Source organism: Entelurus aequoreus, linkage group LG08 (assembly GCF_033978785.1).
Source record: "Entelurus aequoreus isolate RoL-2023_Sb linkage group LG08, RoL_Eaeq_v1.1, whole genome shotgun sequence".
In the NCBI taxonomy this organism is placed as follows: Eukaryota; Metazoa; Chordata; class Actinopteri; order Syngnathiformes; family Syngnathidae; genus Entelurus; species Entelurus aequoreus.
Window position 1 is genome coordinate 16,837,516 of NC_084738.1, and position 19,114 is coordinate 16,856,629.

General features: G+C 40.9%; 1 protein-coding gene across 2 annotated transcripts in view; it reads left to right on the top strand.

The window, feature by feature from the left end:
• The window catches only part of LOC133655496 (elongin-B-like), a 25,578-nt gene extending 6,865 nt beyond the window's left edge, over positions 1-18,713 (top strand). For both annotated transcript variants that reach the window (XM_062055723.1, XM_062055722.1), the window contains exons 2-4: positions 12,619-12,753; positions 12,818-12,926; positions 17,869-18,713. In XM_062055723.1, coding sequence (XP_061911707.1) covers positions 12,619-12,753; positions 12,818-12,926; positions 17,869-17,981 — 357 coding nt within the window. In that variant the 3' untranslated portion in view covers positions 17,982-18,713. The remainder of the gene's footprint in view (positions 1-12,618; positions 12,754-12,817; positions 12,927-17,868) is intronic.
• Positions 18,714-19,114: the final 401 nt, after the last annotated feature.

Here is a 19,114-nt window from a genome sequence, read left to right on the forward strand (position 1 = left end):
TCCCGAGTGTAGACAGATCAGCAGCGCAGAGACGTCCCCAACCGATGCACAGACGAGCTGTCCATCCCGGGTCCGGACTTTGAACAGCCAGCGCTTCATCCGTGGCCACCGAAAAATTTTCTACTCATTTCAATGGGACCTTCATGGTAATTTGGGAATTTCAGAAAAAGCGGAAATTACTTGAAAGTGTTAAATAGACTGAATGTCCTAAATTAGCTGAATTGGTTAGTTTTGGAATGTTTGAATCGATGAAGAAATGTATAATAGTGTTACAGAATTTCAGGAATTCGTGAATTTCTAGGAAAACCGGAATTTGGTTTAGAACTTGGGAAAGTGTTAGTTTGAATGTCTAGGATGAGTGGAATGTGTTGATGTTGGAATGGTTTGAATAGGTTGAAAAATGTGGGAATTGTGGAATTTGGAAAAATGTCCTACTCATTTCAATGGGAACTTCCTAGAAATTTGGGAATTTTGGGAAAAGAGGGATTTAAAAAAAAAAATTATTAGGAGCATGAATTTCCTGAATGAGCTGAATTGGTTGGTGTTGGAATTGTTTAAATCGGTCATGAAATGTTGACGTACTAACAGTTTTTTAATAGAAAAAATTGTATTACGGAATTTTGGGAAAACCGGGAATTTTTCAAGTTCTTAAACCAACTTGGTTGTGTGTCCTGACTAAGAGGAATGTTTTGACAGTGGAACGGCTGAAATGGGTTGAAAAATGTGGAAGGAGTCATCGCACTAAAAAGGTTGGAAATAAGATTAGAAAAAAACAGAAATTCCTAGAAATTTGTTGAACGTGGAAAATTGAATTTCCAGGATGAATTGAAGGTGGAATGGTTTGTATCGGTTGAAAAATTTGGGAATAGTGGAAGTTTGAAAAATTGATCATTCATTTTGAATGGGGAAAATGTCCTCAAAAACTGGGAATTCTATGAAATCCGGGAATTTTTTTAATAATTGTTGAAATGGAGCAAGCAATTCCTGGACAGGCTGATTATTTTGAAGTTGGAACGGTTTGAATCGGATAAAAAATGTGGGAGTTGTAGAACTTTGAAAAATGTCCCATTCTTTTCAAAGGGAATTTCATGGAAATTTTTCGGGAAAAGTGGGAATTTTTTTGAAAATGCTAAAAAATTAAATGTTCTGAATGGTTGGTGTTGGAATTTTTCAAACTGGTTGAGAACTGCTGAAGTAGTAACATTTTTAAATGAGAAATGGTATTGCGGAATTTCGTGAAAACAGGAATTTTTCCAGTTCAAAAAACAACTTTGTTTTTGTCCTGATTAAGAGAAATTATTTGACGGTGGAACGGTTGAAGTGGGTTGAAAAACGGTTCAAAAAAGGGTTTGAAAAAAACGGGAATTCTAGGAATTCCTGGAATTTATTTTAACTTGGAAAAATAATAGTTTGGATGTCCAGGAGGAGTGGAATATGTTGAAGGTGGAATTGTTTGAATCGGTTGAAAAGTGTAAATTAGCAAGGTATGTGTCATGTTTGTTCTACATAAAATGTATTAAAACCAAAAATACATTTTTTTCTTCATCTTTTTCCATTTTCATACATCTCTGAAAGAAGTCCAGGGAGCCACTAGGGAGGCGCTTCTAGAGCCGCAGGTTTCTGGCCCCCGACTTAGACTATGTTCACACTGCAGTGTTTGAGGCCCAATTCATATTTTTGTTCAATCCAATCTTTTGATGTGGTTTACGAAAAACTATGTTACTTCTACATATGTCTAATGTGAAATAAATACATCCGTAAAACCTGTACACATGTGCATGAAAATGGTGTCGCACGCGGGGCCCCAACATGGCCCCGATTCCTGTTGGAGTCAGTCCTTGCACATTTATGGCAACTTTAAAGGCCTACTGAAATGAATTTTTTTTATTTAAACGGGGATAGCAGATCTATTCTATGTGTCATACTTGATCATTTCGCGATATTGCCATATTTTTGCTGAAAGGATTTAGTATAGAACAACGACGATAAAGATTGCAACTTTTGGTATCTGATTAAAAAAAGGCTTGCCCCTACCGGAAGTAGCGTGACGTAGTCAGTTGAACATATACGCAAAGTTCCCTATTGTTTACAATGATGGCCGCATGAAGTGAGAGAGATTCGGACCGAGAAAGCGACAATTTCCCCATTAATATGAGCGAGGATGAAAGATTTGTGGATGAGTAAAGTGCAAGTGAAGGACTAGTGGGGAGTTGAATAAGGCTGCAGCTAACGATTATTTTTCTATCGATTAATCTATAGATTATTTTTTCGATTAATCGGTTAATCTATAGATTATTTTTTTCGATTAATCTATAGATTATTTTTCCTTTTACCGATTATTTTTTTATTCAAAATGAAGATGAAAAAATAAATGTAGGCCCGTTTTTTCAAAAGGCATGGCTTTTATTTACAAAAAAAAAGAAGTATGGCCACCCAGTCAACATTGACAACAACATGACTAAATATTCTGTAACAATGTAAACATTTAAAACTTTTAAAATTCAACAAAATTAAAAGTAGCTTATTTGCTTTTTAATGTGCAAATATAAGAGTCAACATCCAGTGCAAATCTTAATATTCTGCAATAGTATAAGCATTTCAAAAGTAAAAGTATTGCTTATTTTGCTTTAAAATGTGCAAAAATAAAGATAAACATCCAATACAAAAAAGTGCAAAACGAAATATTCTGTAACAACAGTGTAAACATTTCAACAAAAGTGAAAGTATTGCTTATTTGCTAAAATGTGCAAAAATAAAGATAAACATCCAATACAAAAAAGTGCCAATCTAAATATTCTGGAGCACTGTAAACATTAAGTATTGCTTTTAAAATGTGCAAAATAAACATCCAGTCCAACACAGTACACAATAACCAATTCTACTCATTCCAGTGAGTGTCTAACAGTTGTAATGAAGAAAGGTTAGCATGTCTACATGCTTTGGTTCTTTTCTTATTTACAATATTCCCAGCAGCTGAAAATAGGCGCTCAGAAGGGGTCGATGTGGCTGGAACTGAGAGCTAATTAGCCTTCACCTCAAGCCAGGACTGCGAGTGAGCTGAGCTGCAGTTTAAGTTTCTAGAAGGTCAACGGGCTCATAGTGATGTTACTAGTAGTTGACTGGGAGGTGTTTATTATCATTTGGGGAGAGTCCGCTGCCTGATGCTCACCTGCTAAACACCTATCTCACATATGTCAGAGTCAAGGCCCGCGGGCCATATCCGGCCCGCGAGAAGGTTTTTTACGGCCCTTGGGATGATCTTGATTTATTATTAGAACCGGCCCGCAGACCGCAGATCTTTTACACGCACCAAGCGGATGCCGGTCCAAGGTTCCGAAAGGGGGCGAGCGGCCCGCCGGGACGCGCCTGCCGGCCGAAGGGCTGCAGCCCGGCCGTCAGTCGCGGAGCCCGCCGTGCCACGCGCGCCAAGGGGGCGGGCCGAAACCCGGCCCCGAGGCCCTGAGACTTCTGCTTTGTTTCCCCAAACCGCGCGTCACCGCCGGGCCCGCACCACCGTCGGGCTGCAGCCCGAGCGTCGGTGGCGGAACCCGTCATGTGCCGCGCGCGCCAAGCGGAGCGGGGGGGTCAAGCGGGCCGAAACCCGCAGGCCACCCCCTCACCACGAGGCCCTGAGACTTCTGCGTTTGACCCCTACGCGCGGCCCGTCGGGACGCGCCCGCCGTCAAGCCACGAGGGCCAGCCGTCGGGTCGCGGAGCCCGCCGTGCCACGCGCGCCAAGGGGCGGGCCGAAACCAGCGGGGGGTTTCGGGCACCCAACTCGCCTCCCTCCCACGGAGGGAGGAGGGGGGTTTAATGTGAACATTACTGTGCAATCACATATTTAGAGTTTTTACTCAATTCAAGTTTAAAAGTTAAAGTTTAATATTTGTTTTCACTGCATGTTACTTCTCCTTAAACAAAGTGTTGTTTTTGATTTATAGATTTTTGCACTTTATTTTATTGTATTTCAATTTAATTATATTTTAAAAATATTTCAGTTGAGTGGATGATAGAAAATTGCTATTATTGTTTTTTTCTTTGAAGTAAATTTAGCCCACTTTTGCTAAAATAGAAAATATAGGCTACTGATGGTGCCTTGAATACCGGTTTCTTTCATTTAATGTTCATGTTATGGGGATTTTTATATAAAGGAAATTTGTCTTTTGTGTCTGTTGAAAATTAAAGATTACTGACAGAGCCATAAGAAAATATTGCTTTATTTATCTGATCATATTGGAATATATTTGTTAGGTTTTCAGTAGGTTCAATTAGGTTCACTAGACTATATGCGTCATTTAAAAATTTTTCAATGAACATTCGAACAGTCCGGCCCTCGGCTTGTAGCTAAATTTTTTATTTGGCCCTCCGTCCATTTGACTTTGACACCCCTGACCTATCTGCTCCACGCTGAAGCGCTGACTACATGCGCTCTGAATACGCACTGCTGATTGGCTGATAATGCTTCGTGTGTACCAATCAGATGGTTGTGTGGGTGGGACAATGCTGCGTGTGTACCAATCAGATGGTTGTGTGGGTGGGACAATGCTGCGTGCTGAGACAGAGGCAGACGGAGCAAAGCAGCTTGCTAAGACTTTAGCTTAGAAACTCGTTCGGTACACCCCCGTACCGAAACGGTTCAATACAAAACACATACCGTTACACCCCTAGCAGATACAAATGACACATTCATGTTTTTGTGTAATGATGACAACGTATGCTCGCGCGGACGATTGACTAGTTGATGGTTTTCTTTCAAATGTTCGTTCATAGCCGTTGTGCTGCTATGATAGGCCATTTCCGCTCGACACAGTGTGCATACAACAACATTATTAGGCCGTTTATTGAAATACTCCCACACTTTTGACCACTTTTGGCATGCTTTTCCCCCCTCGCTCGCACCGCTCGCATCGTCTTCTTTGATCGTCTGCTTTGCGCTTCGCCATGACGGTAGTGTGACGTCATTATGCGACGCGTCGACGCACAAAAACGGCGTCGACGTATTTACGTAACCGATGACGTCGACTACGTCGACGCGTCGTTTCAGCCTTAGAGTTGAAGCTATTCAGATAGGGAAGATGCTGTGAGAGCCGGGGGTGACCTGATATTCAGCTGGGAATGACTACAACAGTAAATAAACACAAGACATATATATACTCTATTAGCCACAACACAACCAGGCTTATATTTAATATGCCACAAATTTATCCTGCATAAAAACACCTACGTGTTTGTTATGCTAGCTCCTCTGCTAGCTCCTAGCTCCATAGAACACGCCAATACAATTCAAACACCTGATCAACACACACAATCACTCAGCCCAAAAGACCGTTCACCTAACCCAAGGTTCATAAAGCTTATATATTTTTAAAAAGTTACGTACGTGACGCGCACATACGGTCAAGCTATCAAATGTTTAGCAGCCAAGGCTGCATACCCACGGTACCTGATATTCAGCTGGGAATGACTACAACAGTAAATAAACACAAGACATATATTTACTCTATTAGCCACAACACAACCAGGCTTATATTTAATATGCCACAAATTAATCCTGCATAAAAACACCTGCGTGTTTGTTATGCTAGCTCCTAGCTCCTATGCTAGCTCCTAGCTCCATAGAACACGCCAATACAATTCAAACACCTGATCAACACACACAATCACTCAGCCCAAAAGACCGTTCACCTAACCCAGGGGTCGGCAACCCGCGGCTCCGGAGCCGCATGCGGCTCCTTGACCACTCTGATGCGGCTCAGCTACATACATGCCGACCCCCTTGATTTTCCCAGGAGACTTATGGATGTCAGTGTCTCTCATAGACTACTCCCAGGGACAAATAATCCTATTTACACTCTAATTACTATATAAAGGGCGTGCCCTAATTGCACTGCAGTAATTGTCCTCTATAGCATTTACATGCAGCGTGCCAGTCCAGCCACATGTTGCATGTTGTTATTACTTGCACACGTGGGAGACAGCAAAGCATACTTACTCATCAGCCACACAGCTTACACTGACGGTAGCCGTATCAAACAACTTTAACATTGTTACGTTACAAATATGCGCCACACTGTGAACCCACACCAAAAAAGAATGAAAAACACATTTCTGGAGAACATCCCACTGTAACACAACATAAACACAACACAACCATTACCCAGAATCCCATGCAGCCCTAACTCTTCCGGTCTACATTATACACCCCCGCTACCACCAAATCCCCCCACACATCAACCCCCCCCCCCTCTCCGTGCGTTGGTTGAGCGGAAGAGTTAGGGCTGCATGGGATTCTGGGTATTGGTACCGTCAGTGTAAGATGTGTGGCTGCTGAGTTAGTAGCCTTGCTGTCTCTTACGTGAGCAAGCTAAAGCTACATTCCACTTGTGGCCGAGCAGGTACACTGATTGGGCAGACTGTAGAGGGCGCCAAATGCAGTGTCATCACGCTCTGATATTCGGGAGTCTCCCGGGAAAAATGAGAGGGTTGGCAAGTGTGACGCTATCAAGCGACATTCATTCAAAACTCGCGGGCTGCACTAACATCAAATTTCCACATTAAAGTGCGTGCCGGTGCGTGTGTCGGAGACCCCTGGTTAACATAGCACAAAGCATGTAAGCTTTGTATGCGATGTTTTTCATTTTAAATTAAATTTTTTTTTTTGTGGCTCCCATTACTTTCTTTAATGTGTGAAACTTGCCAAAATGGCTCTTTGAGTGGTAAAGGTTGCCGACCCCTGACCTAACCCAAGGTTCATAAAGCTCATATATTTTTAAAAAGTTACGTACGTGACGCGCACGTACGGTCAAGCTATCAAATGTTTAGCAGCCAAGGCTGCATACTCACGGTACCTGGTATTCAGCTGGGAATGACTAAAACAGTAAATAAACACAAGACATATATTTACTCTATTAGCCACAACACAACCAGGCTTATATTTAATATGACACAAATTAATCCTGCATAAAAACACCTAAGTCTTTGTTATGCTAACTCCTAGCTCCTATGCTAGCTCCTAGCTCCATAGAACACGCCAATACAATTCAAACACCTGATCAACACACACAATCACTCAGCCCAAAAGACCGTTCACCTAACCCAAGGTTCATAAAGCTTATATATTTTAAAAAAGTTACGTACATACGCAAAAAAAAGTTGCGCACATACGGTCAAGCGATCAAATGTTTAGAAGCCAAAGCTGCATACTCACAGTAGCACGTCTGCGTCTTTGTCATCCAAATCAAAGTAATCCTGGTAAAAGTCTGTGTTGTCCCAGTTCTCTACAGGCGTCTGTGTATCGAAGTCAAAAGTCCTCCTGGTTAGAGTCTCTGTTATCCGAGTTCTTCCATCTTGACTGCATCTTTCGGGAATGTAAACAAAGAAGCGCCGGCTGTGTACTGTTGTTGCTGACTACGTTCGAAAAATACGTCCATTTCGCACCGACAACTTTCTTCTTTGCTTGCTCAGCTTCTTTCTCCATAATGCAATGAACATGATTGCAACAGATTCACGAACACAGATGTCCAGAATACTGTGGAATTATGAAATGAAAACAGAGCTTTTTCGTATTGGCTTCAATGTGAAAGGCATACCCGTGTTCCCCGGGCTACGTCACGCGCATACGTCATCCTCAGAGGCGTTTCGAACCGGAAGTTTAGCGGCAAATTTAAAATGTCACTTTATAAGTTAACCCGGCCGTATTGGCATGTGTTATAATGTTAAGATTTCATCATTGATATATAAACTATCAGACTGCGTGGTCGGTAGTAGTGGGTTTCAGTAGGCCTTTAAAGGCCTACTGAAATGAATTTTTTTATTTAAACGGGGATAGCAGATCCATTCTATGTGTCATACTTGATCACTTCGCGATATTGCCATATTTTTGCTGAAAGGATTTAGTAGAGAACATCGACGATAAAGTTCGCAACTTTTGGTCGCTGATAAAAAAAAAGCCTTGCCTGTACCAGAAGTAGCGTGACGTCACAGGTTGAAAGGCTCCTCACATTTCCCCGTTGTTTACACCAGCAGCGAGAGCGATTCGGACCGAGAAAGCGACGATTACCCCATTAATTTGAGCCAGGATGAAAGATTCGTGGATGAGGAACGTGAGAGTGAAGGACTAGAGTGCAGTGCAGGACGCATCTTTTTTCGCTCTGACCGTAACTTAGGTACAAGCTGGCTCATTGGATTCCACACTCTCCTTTTTCTATTGTGGATCACGGATTTGTATTTTAAACCACCTCGGACACTATATCCTCTTGAAAATGAGAGTCGAGAACGCAAAATGGATATTCACAGTGACTTTTATCTCCACGACAATACATCGGCGAAGCACTTTAGCTACGGAGCTAACGTGATAGCATCTGGCTTAACTGCAGATAGAAACAAAATAAATAAACCCCTGACTGGAAGGATAGACAGAAAATCAACAATACTATTAAACCATGGACCTGTAAATACACGGTTAATGCTTTCCAGCCTGGCGAAGCTTAACAATGCTGTTGCTAACGACGCCAGTGAAGCTAACTTAGCAACAGGACCTCACAGAGCTATGCTAAAAACATTAGCTATCCACCTACGCCAGCCAGCCCTCATCTGCTCATCAACACCCGTGCTCACCTGCGTTCCAGCGATCGACGGAGCGACGAAGGACTTCACCCGATCATCGATGCAGTCGGCAGCTAGCGTCGGATAGCGCTTCTGCTATCCAAGTCAAAGTCTTCCTGGTTGTGTTGCTGCAGCCAGCCACTAATACACCGATCCCACCTACAACTTTCTTCTTTGAAGTCTTCATTGTTCATTAAACAAATTGCAAAAGATTCACCAACACAGATGTCCAGAATACTGTGGAATTTTGTGATGAAAACCGAGCTTTTTGTATTGGATACAATGGTGTCCGAATACTTCCGTTTCAACGATTGACGTCACGCGCATACGTCATCATACATAGACGTTTTCAACCGGAAGTTCCGCGGGAAATTTAAAAGTGCACTTTATAAGTTAACCCGGCCGTATTGGCATGTGTTGCAATGTTAAGATTTCATCATTGATATATAAACTATCAGACTGCGTGGTCGGTAGTAGTGGGTTTCAGTGGGCCTTTAAAGAGTTTGTGCAACCGGTGTCAACCATTATTCTTTCATGTAGGAGATTAGGAAAGAGGGCAATCATTTTAACAATGGTATTTTCTTGTTGCGGCATCTGTGCCTAGGAGTGTGTGGATGAGGAGACAGAGCGGTGGAACAGGCTGACAATGTTCTTTGTTTTAATCACTTTTAAAGCATCATCTTTTCGCCACTGAGTGTTTTCGGATTCTTTGTCCAGCATTTATATTTGTTCCTGTTTGTTTTGGTGTATAATTGTGTTGTCACCTTTTGATGACATATAGGTCAGATAAACATGACCTGAATGTTTAGACTGCCGTCAGATACATATACAGTTTATATCTACTTAAAAAAGAGACATGGGTCGGATTTGAAAAAAATACAGAATTGAACTGTTCACGTGGACATTAAAAGATCAGATACATGTGCAAAATGTAGCAACAGAACTGGAAATTAACTGCACGCTTTGAATGGAAAAAAGTAGACGTAAAATCTTAACCTAATGCATTCTATCTAGGGCTGCAACTAGGGCTGGGCGATATATCGATATACTCGATATATCGCGGGTTTGTTTCTGTGCGATATAGAAAATGACTATATCGTGATATTTGAGTATACGTTCTCACGCAGTTGCTTTTAGCTGTAGGCATTACACTACAGGCTCTTCTCACTCTTTCTAGGCTCTCCTTCTCACAGAGACATAAACAAGCGCACCTTCTTACATACGTCACATACGTATATGCCCTCGCTGAGCAGAGAGGTAGCAGCATGGCTAAAGTTAGCTGTGGTGCGAGGGCTAATACGAGAGAAAGAAGTTGCGAATCTGGTAACAAATGAAGGAAGAATTAATTCCTAAGAAAAACAGCACGGGGTCCATGGTCTGGCGGTGGTTTGGCTTCAAGTGGGAATATGTCAAACAGACAACCGTAATTTGTCAATTTGGGGCGAAAGCGTTGCTACAAAAAGTAGCATTACTGGTAATATGTAGCATCATTTGAAAAGTCACCCGCTAGAGAATGAAGAGTGCTTGAAACTCTGCACGTCAACATCTCCGTTCGGTGCCACACCAACAAAATGCCGAGGCAACCATTTCCACATTAACACGGTATGAAAAAAATAGTCCATGACATAAGGAGATAACGTCCGCAGGAACCTACCACAAAGCGAAGGACGTACACAATTTGATTTCCTATTATGCAGTTAATTTTTATTTGACAGTTATTGAAATATCTTGTGTGACATCATGCACAAAAGTGCACTTTATTTGTTTTAAACTATTGTAGTGGCGTTTTGTACAAAAAGTGCACTTTCATTTAGTGTTGTTTTGATTTATCATCTTGAGGACATCATGCACAAAAGTGCACTTATAGCTTGTTTTAAAATGTCTCTGACAATCTTGCACGTTCTGTTTTGAAATGACATGAATGTTTGTGCCACTGCTTAATAACTGTTTAATAAATATAGTTTTGGTAAATTGACTTAGTTGTGATTTCCATCTCTGCATGAAAGTTTAAAATGAGCATATATTAATGCAGTATGAAGAAGAATGTTTTAATGTAGACACATAGAATCATCATACTGCTGTGATTATATGCATCAAGTGTTCATTCAAGGCTAAGGCAAAATATCGCGATATATATCGTGTATCGCGATATGGCCTAAAAATATTGAGATATTAAAAAAAGGCCATATCGTCCAGCCCTAGCTGCAACGTTTAACCGATTCATTCAAATAAAAAAAGCTTTAATTTATATTCTATTGCTTTGATTAATTGTTTAACTAGTGTAATTAATAAACATTATTGAAACCTGGCATTTTAAATACTTGGACATAATTTCCTGCTGCAATAGAGCGCTCTGCTGGTGTGTGGGTGCCGTGCAACCCTGACTTGGGCTCAAGCCCAGGGGCCCCACCCAATCAGGGGCCCCCGATTTTGACAGCGGAATGCAATGATTTGTGTTCATAGGTGTCAATCACAAACAGCTCAGCTCTCTCGGCTGCGTTGTTTTTCTTTCTGCTCCGAGCGGGGCGTGAACCCAGGTTGTTGGTGTGTAAGGCCAGTGTACTACTACTGAGCTAAAAGCACAGGCAGTCTCCCAGATCTATTACACTCGCACACATGTGCATGCGTCCGTCGCAAAGTAGATGTGATCATTAACTAATTAGCATATCCCCCTTTAGCCCCGGGGCCCTCTCTCAGGTTAAGACGGCCCTATTTGCCGCAATCTGAGTCGCGGATTTTTGGGGGGTTTTAATTACTGCACACATGTAAAAAGTGCAATTTAAATTTTGATGATTTGCATTTATTAAGAAAAGAATGAAGGTCATGGTAAGCTGAAAATGTTGTAAAGATAAACTGTAATAATGATAACCACGGTAAAAGTCCTGACGGTTAGTGTTACCATTTTAAATGAAAATCATCGAAAAACCGTGAATGATAACTGCACTTTGACAAACTCACGGATTGACTCGAGCCAGCATGCTAGCCTAAATGCTAACATAAATACAAGAGATATTAACGTCTTTCCCCATTAAGAAATGACATAACCCAATCTAAACTTATGTTACTACTTTTATGAACACATTTCTGCCTGAGCAACTTAGATATTCAGTTTTGCTCTTTAAACCTACAAGCTGTGCTCTTTTAGTAGAGAGCGATCGTTCTATACTTGGAAGAATACAAGAATGAGGTGTTCTTCGGGTGCGTTCAAGGACCGCTGGACAGAGTAGGATGCCACAACAACTGCCGGAAATTATAATTAATAGATTTTATTTTCTACGCACTTTTCATTGAAATAAATCTTATAGTGCTACAGTACAAACCAATATTTGAAATGATAAAGGCTTAGCCATAAAACAGATGTGATACTAAGACTAAAACACTATCAGTGAATCATTAAAAAAACAGAAAACATGCAAACTAGTGTTGTTTTTTTATAGTGTGTAAATTTATTTGTTATTTAGGGTTAGGCTTAACCTAAAAAAAAAAACTTTGAAAAGATTTCAGTGTGTTTATAAGTACTTTTTGTACACATTCAACAATACCACTATAATAATGATAACCGTGATAAGTTTGGTCACGATAACTGTGAAACTGTGAAATCTTCATATCATTACATTCCTATTTCAAATATTTTCCCGGATTGAAAATAAAGTTTTCTTATCCGATTACTTGAATAATCAAACAAACCGTTAGATTACTTGATTACTAAAATAATCGATAGCTGCAGCTTTAATTGTAACAGTTGAAGATGAATGTGGGATTTTAAAAATGCATTTTAATGGGACGTTTGTGTGCAGTGTTGCCTGTTTCGACTAATAATAATCTAAAGAGCTCAATTTTGAAAATAAATTACCACCTTGCATATACATAGCTTGAAAATGAAAAACTAGATGACACAAAATGTCCATCTGTGTCCCAGGGCCTCCTTAATCCCTCCTTTTACATCCAGATTATGGCTCTATCCCCATGAATATTCCATCCTGTCGCCTTTCACCCTTCTGCTTTTTCTTCCAGGATGTGTTCTTAATGATCCGGCGTCACAAGACCACAATCTTCACAGATGCCAAGGAGTCCACCACAGTCTATGAACTAAAGCGTATTGTCGAGGGAATTCTTAAGAGACCGCCCGAGGACCAGCGGCTCTACAAAGTGAGTTAACTGAAAAGAATGAATTTGTAAGAAGTCTGTGGCTGATGTAGCAGTTGTTTCACAGGATGACAAGTTGCTAGAGGACAGCAAAACTCTGGGTGACAGTGGATTTACCAACCAGACCGCCAGACCACAGGCCCCAGCTACAGTTGGTCTGGCTTTCCGAATCAACGGCAAGTAAACATTTTGTAGAGATTGCAAACTACCCCTCAAAAAGTTGAGAGAATGCTGACATGTTAGCTTAACCAGTCTGGGGAATCTCACTCCATTTACTTTCACTTGCCTCTGGGTTTCCTACACATTCATTTATTTGTAGCAACCCGCCACAAAAAAATTTGGACCGCCACAAATAGATTTTTTTTGTATAGTGTGTTGTGGTATTTACAAGAAAATGTGCAATTTTTTTGTTAGGGGGGGGTGTCTGACTTCCAGTCTACTTTGTTTACATTTCTGCAGCCTGTTTAGGCAGCAAACTTGTTGGGTGCAAAATGGTGCAGCCTGCGCTGTTGTGGAGGCTCCTTCGGTCAATATGTGTGATGCTGTTTTTTTTAAAATATATATATTTTAAGCAATTCTACCTATTGTAAATAATTGAAATGAAAATAATCTGTTCCACAGTCAAACTGTCACTATCAGAAAATATATTCTTAAAGGCCTACTGAAACCCACTACTACCGACCACGCAGTCTGATAGTTTATATATCAATGATGAAATCTTAACATCGCAACACATGCCAATACGGCCGGGTTAACTTATAAAGTGCAATTTTAAATTTCCCGGGGAACTTCCGGTTCAAAACGCCTTTGGAGGATGACGTATGCGCGTGACGTCGCGAGGTCCACGGAAGTGTTTGGACCCTTTTGGACACAATACACAGAGCTCTGTTTTCTTCGACAAAATTCCACAGTATTCTGGACATCTGTGTTGGTGAATCTTTTGCAATTTGTTTAATGAACAATGGAGGCTGCAAAGAAGAACGTTGTAGGTGGGATCGGTGTATGCGGCTGGCTGTAGCAACACAACAAGGAGGACTTTGACTTGGATAGCAGACGCGCTAGCGGCAAACTCACCTTGACTTCCTACGTCTCCGGGCCGCCGACCGCATCGTCGATCGCTGGAACGCAGGTGAGCACGGGTGTTGATGAGCAGAGGAGGGCTGGCTGGCGTAGGTGGAGCGCTAATGTTTTTATCATAGCTCTGACGAGGTCCCGTTGTTAGGTTAGCGTCGTTAGCAACAGCATTGCTGGGCTTCGACAGGCGTCGAATACACATTAACCGTGTATTTACATGTCCAGTGTTTGGTTCGGTGTCGCCTGATAGTACCGGTAGTATTGTTGATCTTCTGTCTATCCTTCCAGTCAGGGATTTATTTATTTTGTTTCTATCTGCATTTGAGACAGATGCTATCACGTTAGTTCCTCATCCACGAATCTTTCATCCTCGCTCAAATTAATGGGGTAATCGTCACTTTCTCGGTCCTAATATCTCTCGCTCCATTGTAAACAACGGGGAATTGTGAGCAGCACTACCGCTTGTGACGTCACGCTACTTTCGGTAGGGGCAAGGTTTTTTTTATCAGCGAGCAAAAGTTGCAAACTTTATCGTCGATTTTCTCTACTAAATCCTTTCAGCAAAAATATGGCAATATCGCAAAATGATCAAGTATGACACATAGAATGGATCTGCTATTCCCGTTTAAATAAAAAAAAATCATTTCAGTAGGCCTTTAAGTGAAATACATGTATGAAGAAAAAAAGTTGGTATTTATTAATAACAATAACACTTGAGTTTTAGCTTTATATGATAAAAGCGTTAAGCAAATTTAAAAATTGCTTGCCACGCAAATGTAAAAAAAGTTATGTGCTAAAAATTCTGCCTTACATGCCTGATAAGGGATGTCATAACTTAAGTCTGTATATTAAGTTATTGTCACCAAACAAAACACCCAAAGAAAAAGCGTAAATAGGGCAAAGTTAATCTAGTCTTGCTTGTGGATCTGTATGTTGTGTGGTGAAGCACGCTGAGGCCTTGTGACAAGACCTTCAGCTCTTTGACAAATGTTTTTATACTGCGTCCTTTTAAAACAGTAAACTTCTCATGTCACATAAAGGATCTTTGGCTTGTCTTTTAAAACTGGGTTTAAAGAAGAAGTGCTCTTGTAGTTTAGGTCTCTAAACAGCAGTGCACTCCTTTTTGCAGTGGGTCCTTACAACTGCAGAGTGCTCCTGTCATATTCAGCATCTTTGACTTCCCTTTTGTAGTCTGTTCTTAAAACAGCATAATGTTCTGTCGTTTAGAGAAACTTTGACTTGCCTTTTTTAGCAGAAGGCCCTTGAAAACAGTATAACAGGCCTTTCATATAGAGCAGAGTTTCTTAACCATAGGGCCGGGGCCCGCTATTGGGCTGCGAGCACCCCCTAGAGGGCCGCCAAAAAATATCTTTCTCAGCTGTGGTCTGTATGGATCGCAGCAGTACTCAGTTGTGATGCATAAATATATATATTATTATTATTACTAATTCAGTATTAACATTTGATTAGGTCCCAGGGCCCTCTGTAGTGGAAAAGTTGGGCCCAGAGGTCGAAAAGGTTAAGAACTTTTGATTTAGAGAATCTTTGAATTGCCTTTTTGCAGTAGGTCCTTAAAAACAGTAGAGCACTTATGTCATATCAATGATCTTTGACTTGCCTTTATGCACAAGGCCCTTAAAGGCCTACTGAAACCCACTACTACCGACCACGCAGTCTGATAGTTTGTATATCAATGATGAAATCTTAACATTGAAACACATGCCAATACGGCCGGGTTAACTTATAAAGTGCAATTTTAAAATTCCCGCCACACTTCCGGTTGAAAAACTCCTTTGGATATGATTTATGCGCGTGATATCACAGAATCCACGGAAGTGGTTGTACCCCGTCGAACCCGATACAGAAACCTCTTGTTTTCTTCGACAAAATTCCACAGTATTCTGGACATCTGAGTTGGTGAATCTTTTGCAATTTGTTTAATGAACAATGGAGGCTGCAAAGAAGAACGTTGTAGGTGGGATCGATCGGTGTATTAGCGGCTAAGTACAATACTTACAGCAACACAACAAGGACTACTTACTACGCCTAGCCGATGCTTGCCGCCAAACCCACGGATGAAGTCCTTCGTCGCGCCGTCGATCAATGGAATGCAGGTGAGCACGGCTGTTGATGGGAAGATGAGGGCTGGCTGGCGTAGGTGGAGCGCTAATGTTTTTATCATAGTTCTGTGAGGTTTCAGGCACAACACCGGTTGCTAAGTTGCTAAATTAGCCTTAGCGTCGTTAGCAACAGCATTGTTAAGCCTTACCAGGCTGAGAATTTTTAACCGTGTAGTTACATGTACATGGTTTAATAGTATTGTTGATCTTCTGTCTATCCTTCCAGTCAGGGATTTATTTATTTTGTTTCTATCCTCATTTGAGAACGATGCTATCACGTTAGCTCAGTAGCTAAGTGTGTCACCGATGTATTGTCGTGGAGATAAAAGTCACTTTAAATGTCCATTTCGCGTGCTCGACTCTCATTTTCAAGAGGATATAGTATCCGAGGTGGTTTAAAATACAAATTCCTGATCCACAATAGAAAAAGGAGAGAGTGTGGAATCCAATGAGCCAGCTTGTACCTAAGTTACGGTCAGAGCGAAAAAAGATACGTCCATCACTGCCTCTCTAATCCTTCACTGTAACGTTCCTCATCTACGAATCTTTCATCCTCGCTCAAATTAATGGGGTAATCGTCGCTTTATCGGTCCGAATCTCTCTCGCTCCATTGTAAACAAAGGAAAATTGTGAGGAATATTGCCTCCTGTGACGTCACGCTACTTCCGGTACAGGCAAGGCTTTTTTTTTATCAGCGAGCAAAAGTTGCCAACTTTATCGTCGATTTTCTCTACTAAATCCTTTCAGCAAAAATATGGCAATATCACGAAATGATCAAGTATGACACATAGAATGGATCTGCTATTCCCATTTAAATAAAAAAAAATCATTTCAGTAGGCCTTTAAAAACAGCAGTGCTCTCCGAGCATATAGAGGATGTTTGACTTGCCTTTCTTTTTTTAGCAGATCCCCCAGCACCAAAGCGGTCCTGTCATTTCAGGATCTTTGACTTGCCTTTTTGTAACGGGTTCAGAAAAACCAAAGAGCACCTCAGTCAAATAAAGGATTCATTTTGCAGAAGGTTCTTAAAAACAGCAAGCGTCTTATAGAGCAGTGGTCCCCAACCACCGGGCCACGGCCCGGTACTGGTCCGTGGATCGATTGGTAACGGGCCGCACAAGAAAAAAACAAAACATTTTTTATTTTTTTAATTAAATCAACATAAAAAACACAAGATACACTTACAATTTGTGCACCAACCCAAAAAACCTCCCTCCCCCATTTACACTCAATTCACACTCATTTGCACAAAAGGGTTGTTTCTTTCTGTTATTAATATTTCTGGTTCCTACATTATATATCAATATAGATCAATACAGTCTGCAGGGATAAGCACATATGATTGTATTTCTTTATGACAGACCCCCCTCCCCCGGTCCGTGGGACAAATTTTCAAGCGTTGACCGGTCCGCATCTTCAAAAAGGTTTTGACTTTGCATTTTAGAAGTAGGTCCTTAAAAAAACAACAGAGCATTCCTGTCATATCAATGATCTTTGACTTGCCTTTTCGCGGTAGCTCCTTGAAAACAGCAGAGCACACCTGTCATATCGAGGATCTATGACTAGTCTTCTTGCAGCCGTTAGCTTAAAACCTGCATGGTAGTCCGGTCATATTTCAATCAATCGATCAATCAATGAAAGTTTATTTATACAGCCCTTAAATACAAATGCCTCAAAGGGCTTCACAAACCACAACGACATCCTTGGATCTGATCCCACAAACTCAACCCAATGGGAACAATGAGATACCTTGGTGGGACTGCAGATGTGAGGAATGGATGCCGAGTGGGTTTGGTAATAATGCATGTAGACAAGTCGGAGCTTCGACATCAATGAACAATATAGTGGGTCTTTGACTTGTCTTTTTGCAGTGAGGGCTCCTGATATATATCAGAACTTTTACCGGGTCTCCTCTCCCTTCCAGATGAGATGTTTGAGCAGCTGCACATCGAGGCCTTCTCCAGCCCCCCTGAACTCCCCGATGTGATGAAGCCTCAGGACTCGAGTAGCACTGCCAATGAACAAGCTGTGCAGTGATTGCCCAGAGTCCTGGAAGAATGTGTGTGTGTATGTGGATTAACTGCATTGAAGGAATAGTGGGTGGAGGATATGTAGTGTCATTTCACTTGATGGATGGGGACATTATGGGTAACCACTCTTGTCCATGTTACCTTCATGCTATCACCGCAGCAGTCCCTCATTTACTTCACACGTCAGGTCTTTTTTATTTTATTTTTTTTAGTAAATTTCCACTTTGGTTCTCCTCCTCCACTTTGGCTCCAATCTCTTGAGTGGTTTTGAAAGTGTGAGTGTGTGTGTGTGTATGTATGTGTGTGTGTGAGACTTGTTATAATTATTTTCATTAATATTTTGGAAAAAGTGAAGGTGTAGTAGTGTAGAAGTCAAATGCATGGGTAAGCAGTGTGGTGTGTAAATGGGGGTTGGGGTGGGGGTGGGTACTGCATGACCGAGAGGGCTTTATCTTCACATGTTATAGTTTCCTTATACGTCATGTGGTACATGTCTAAAAAATACTTTTGTTCAAGTTATTGTTGTCTTTTTGTGTCATCACTGCGTCAGTTATTTTGTTTCATTTCCCCACCCGAGGCCAAAGCCAGGTACACCTCGGACCCAAGAGGAAAGTTATTTTCGAAAGTCTTTCAATCACAAGTCATCCTTTTTAGCACCATTGTAAGCCCCTGAAATCCACATAATACCCTGTAACTGTGAGCTTGCTTAATTAAAGGTTTTCCTTTTTAGTTTTTTACACTTCTCCCTTTTTTTTTTTCAAACGGGTTTTTACTCTCATCCGGATTTGCTGTAGAAAATCCACTAATGGGCATCCAGACTATAGGAAACCATTAATGGCCGCTAATTTTTTTCAACCAATCTTGATTAAATGTTAAATGTTCTGCACGTCCTTGTCCTCAAAAGTACATCCAATTTTGTGATAATTGGTATAGCCCATAATTACATTTAAGTTTCAATATATTGCCTATTTTTAATTTAAAAAATAATGACAATTTAAAATGTGTTGACCTATTCGGGTTGTTTGTTACAACTATGTACTAAATGTTTATAAACTGGGGATGCAGGTTGAATCATGAATTTTTTTATTTTTTTATATATATATATTTTTTTTTTTAAATTTTACATATGTTTTAATTATT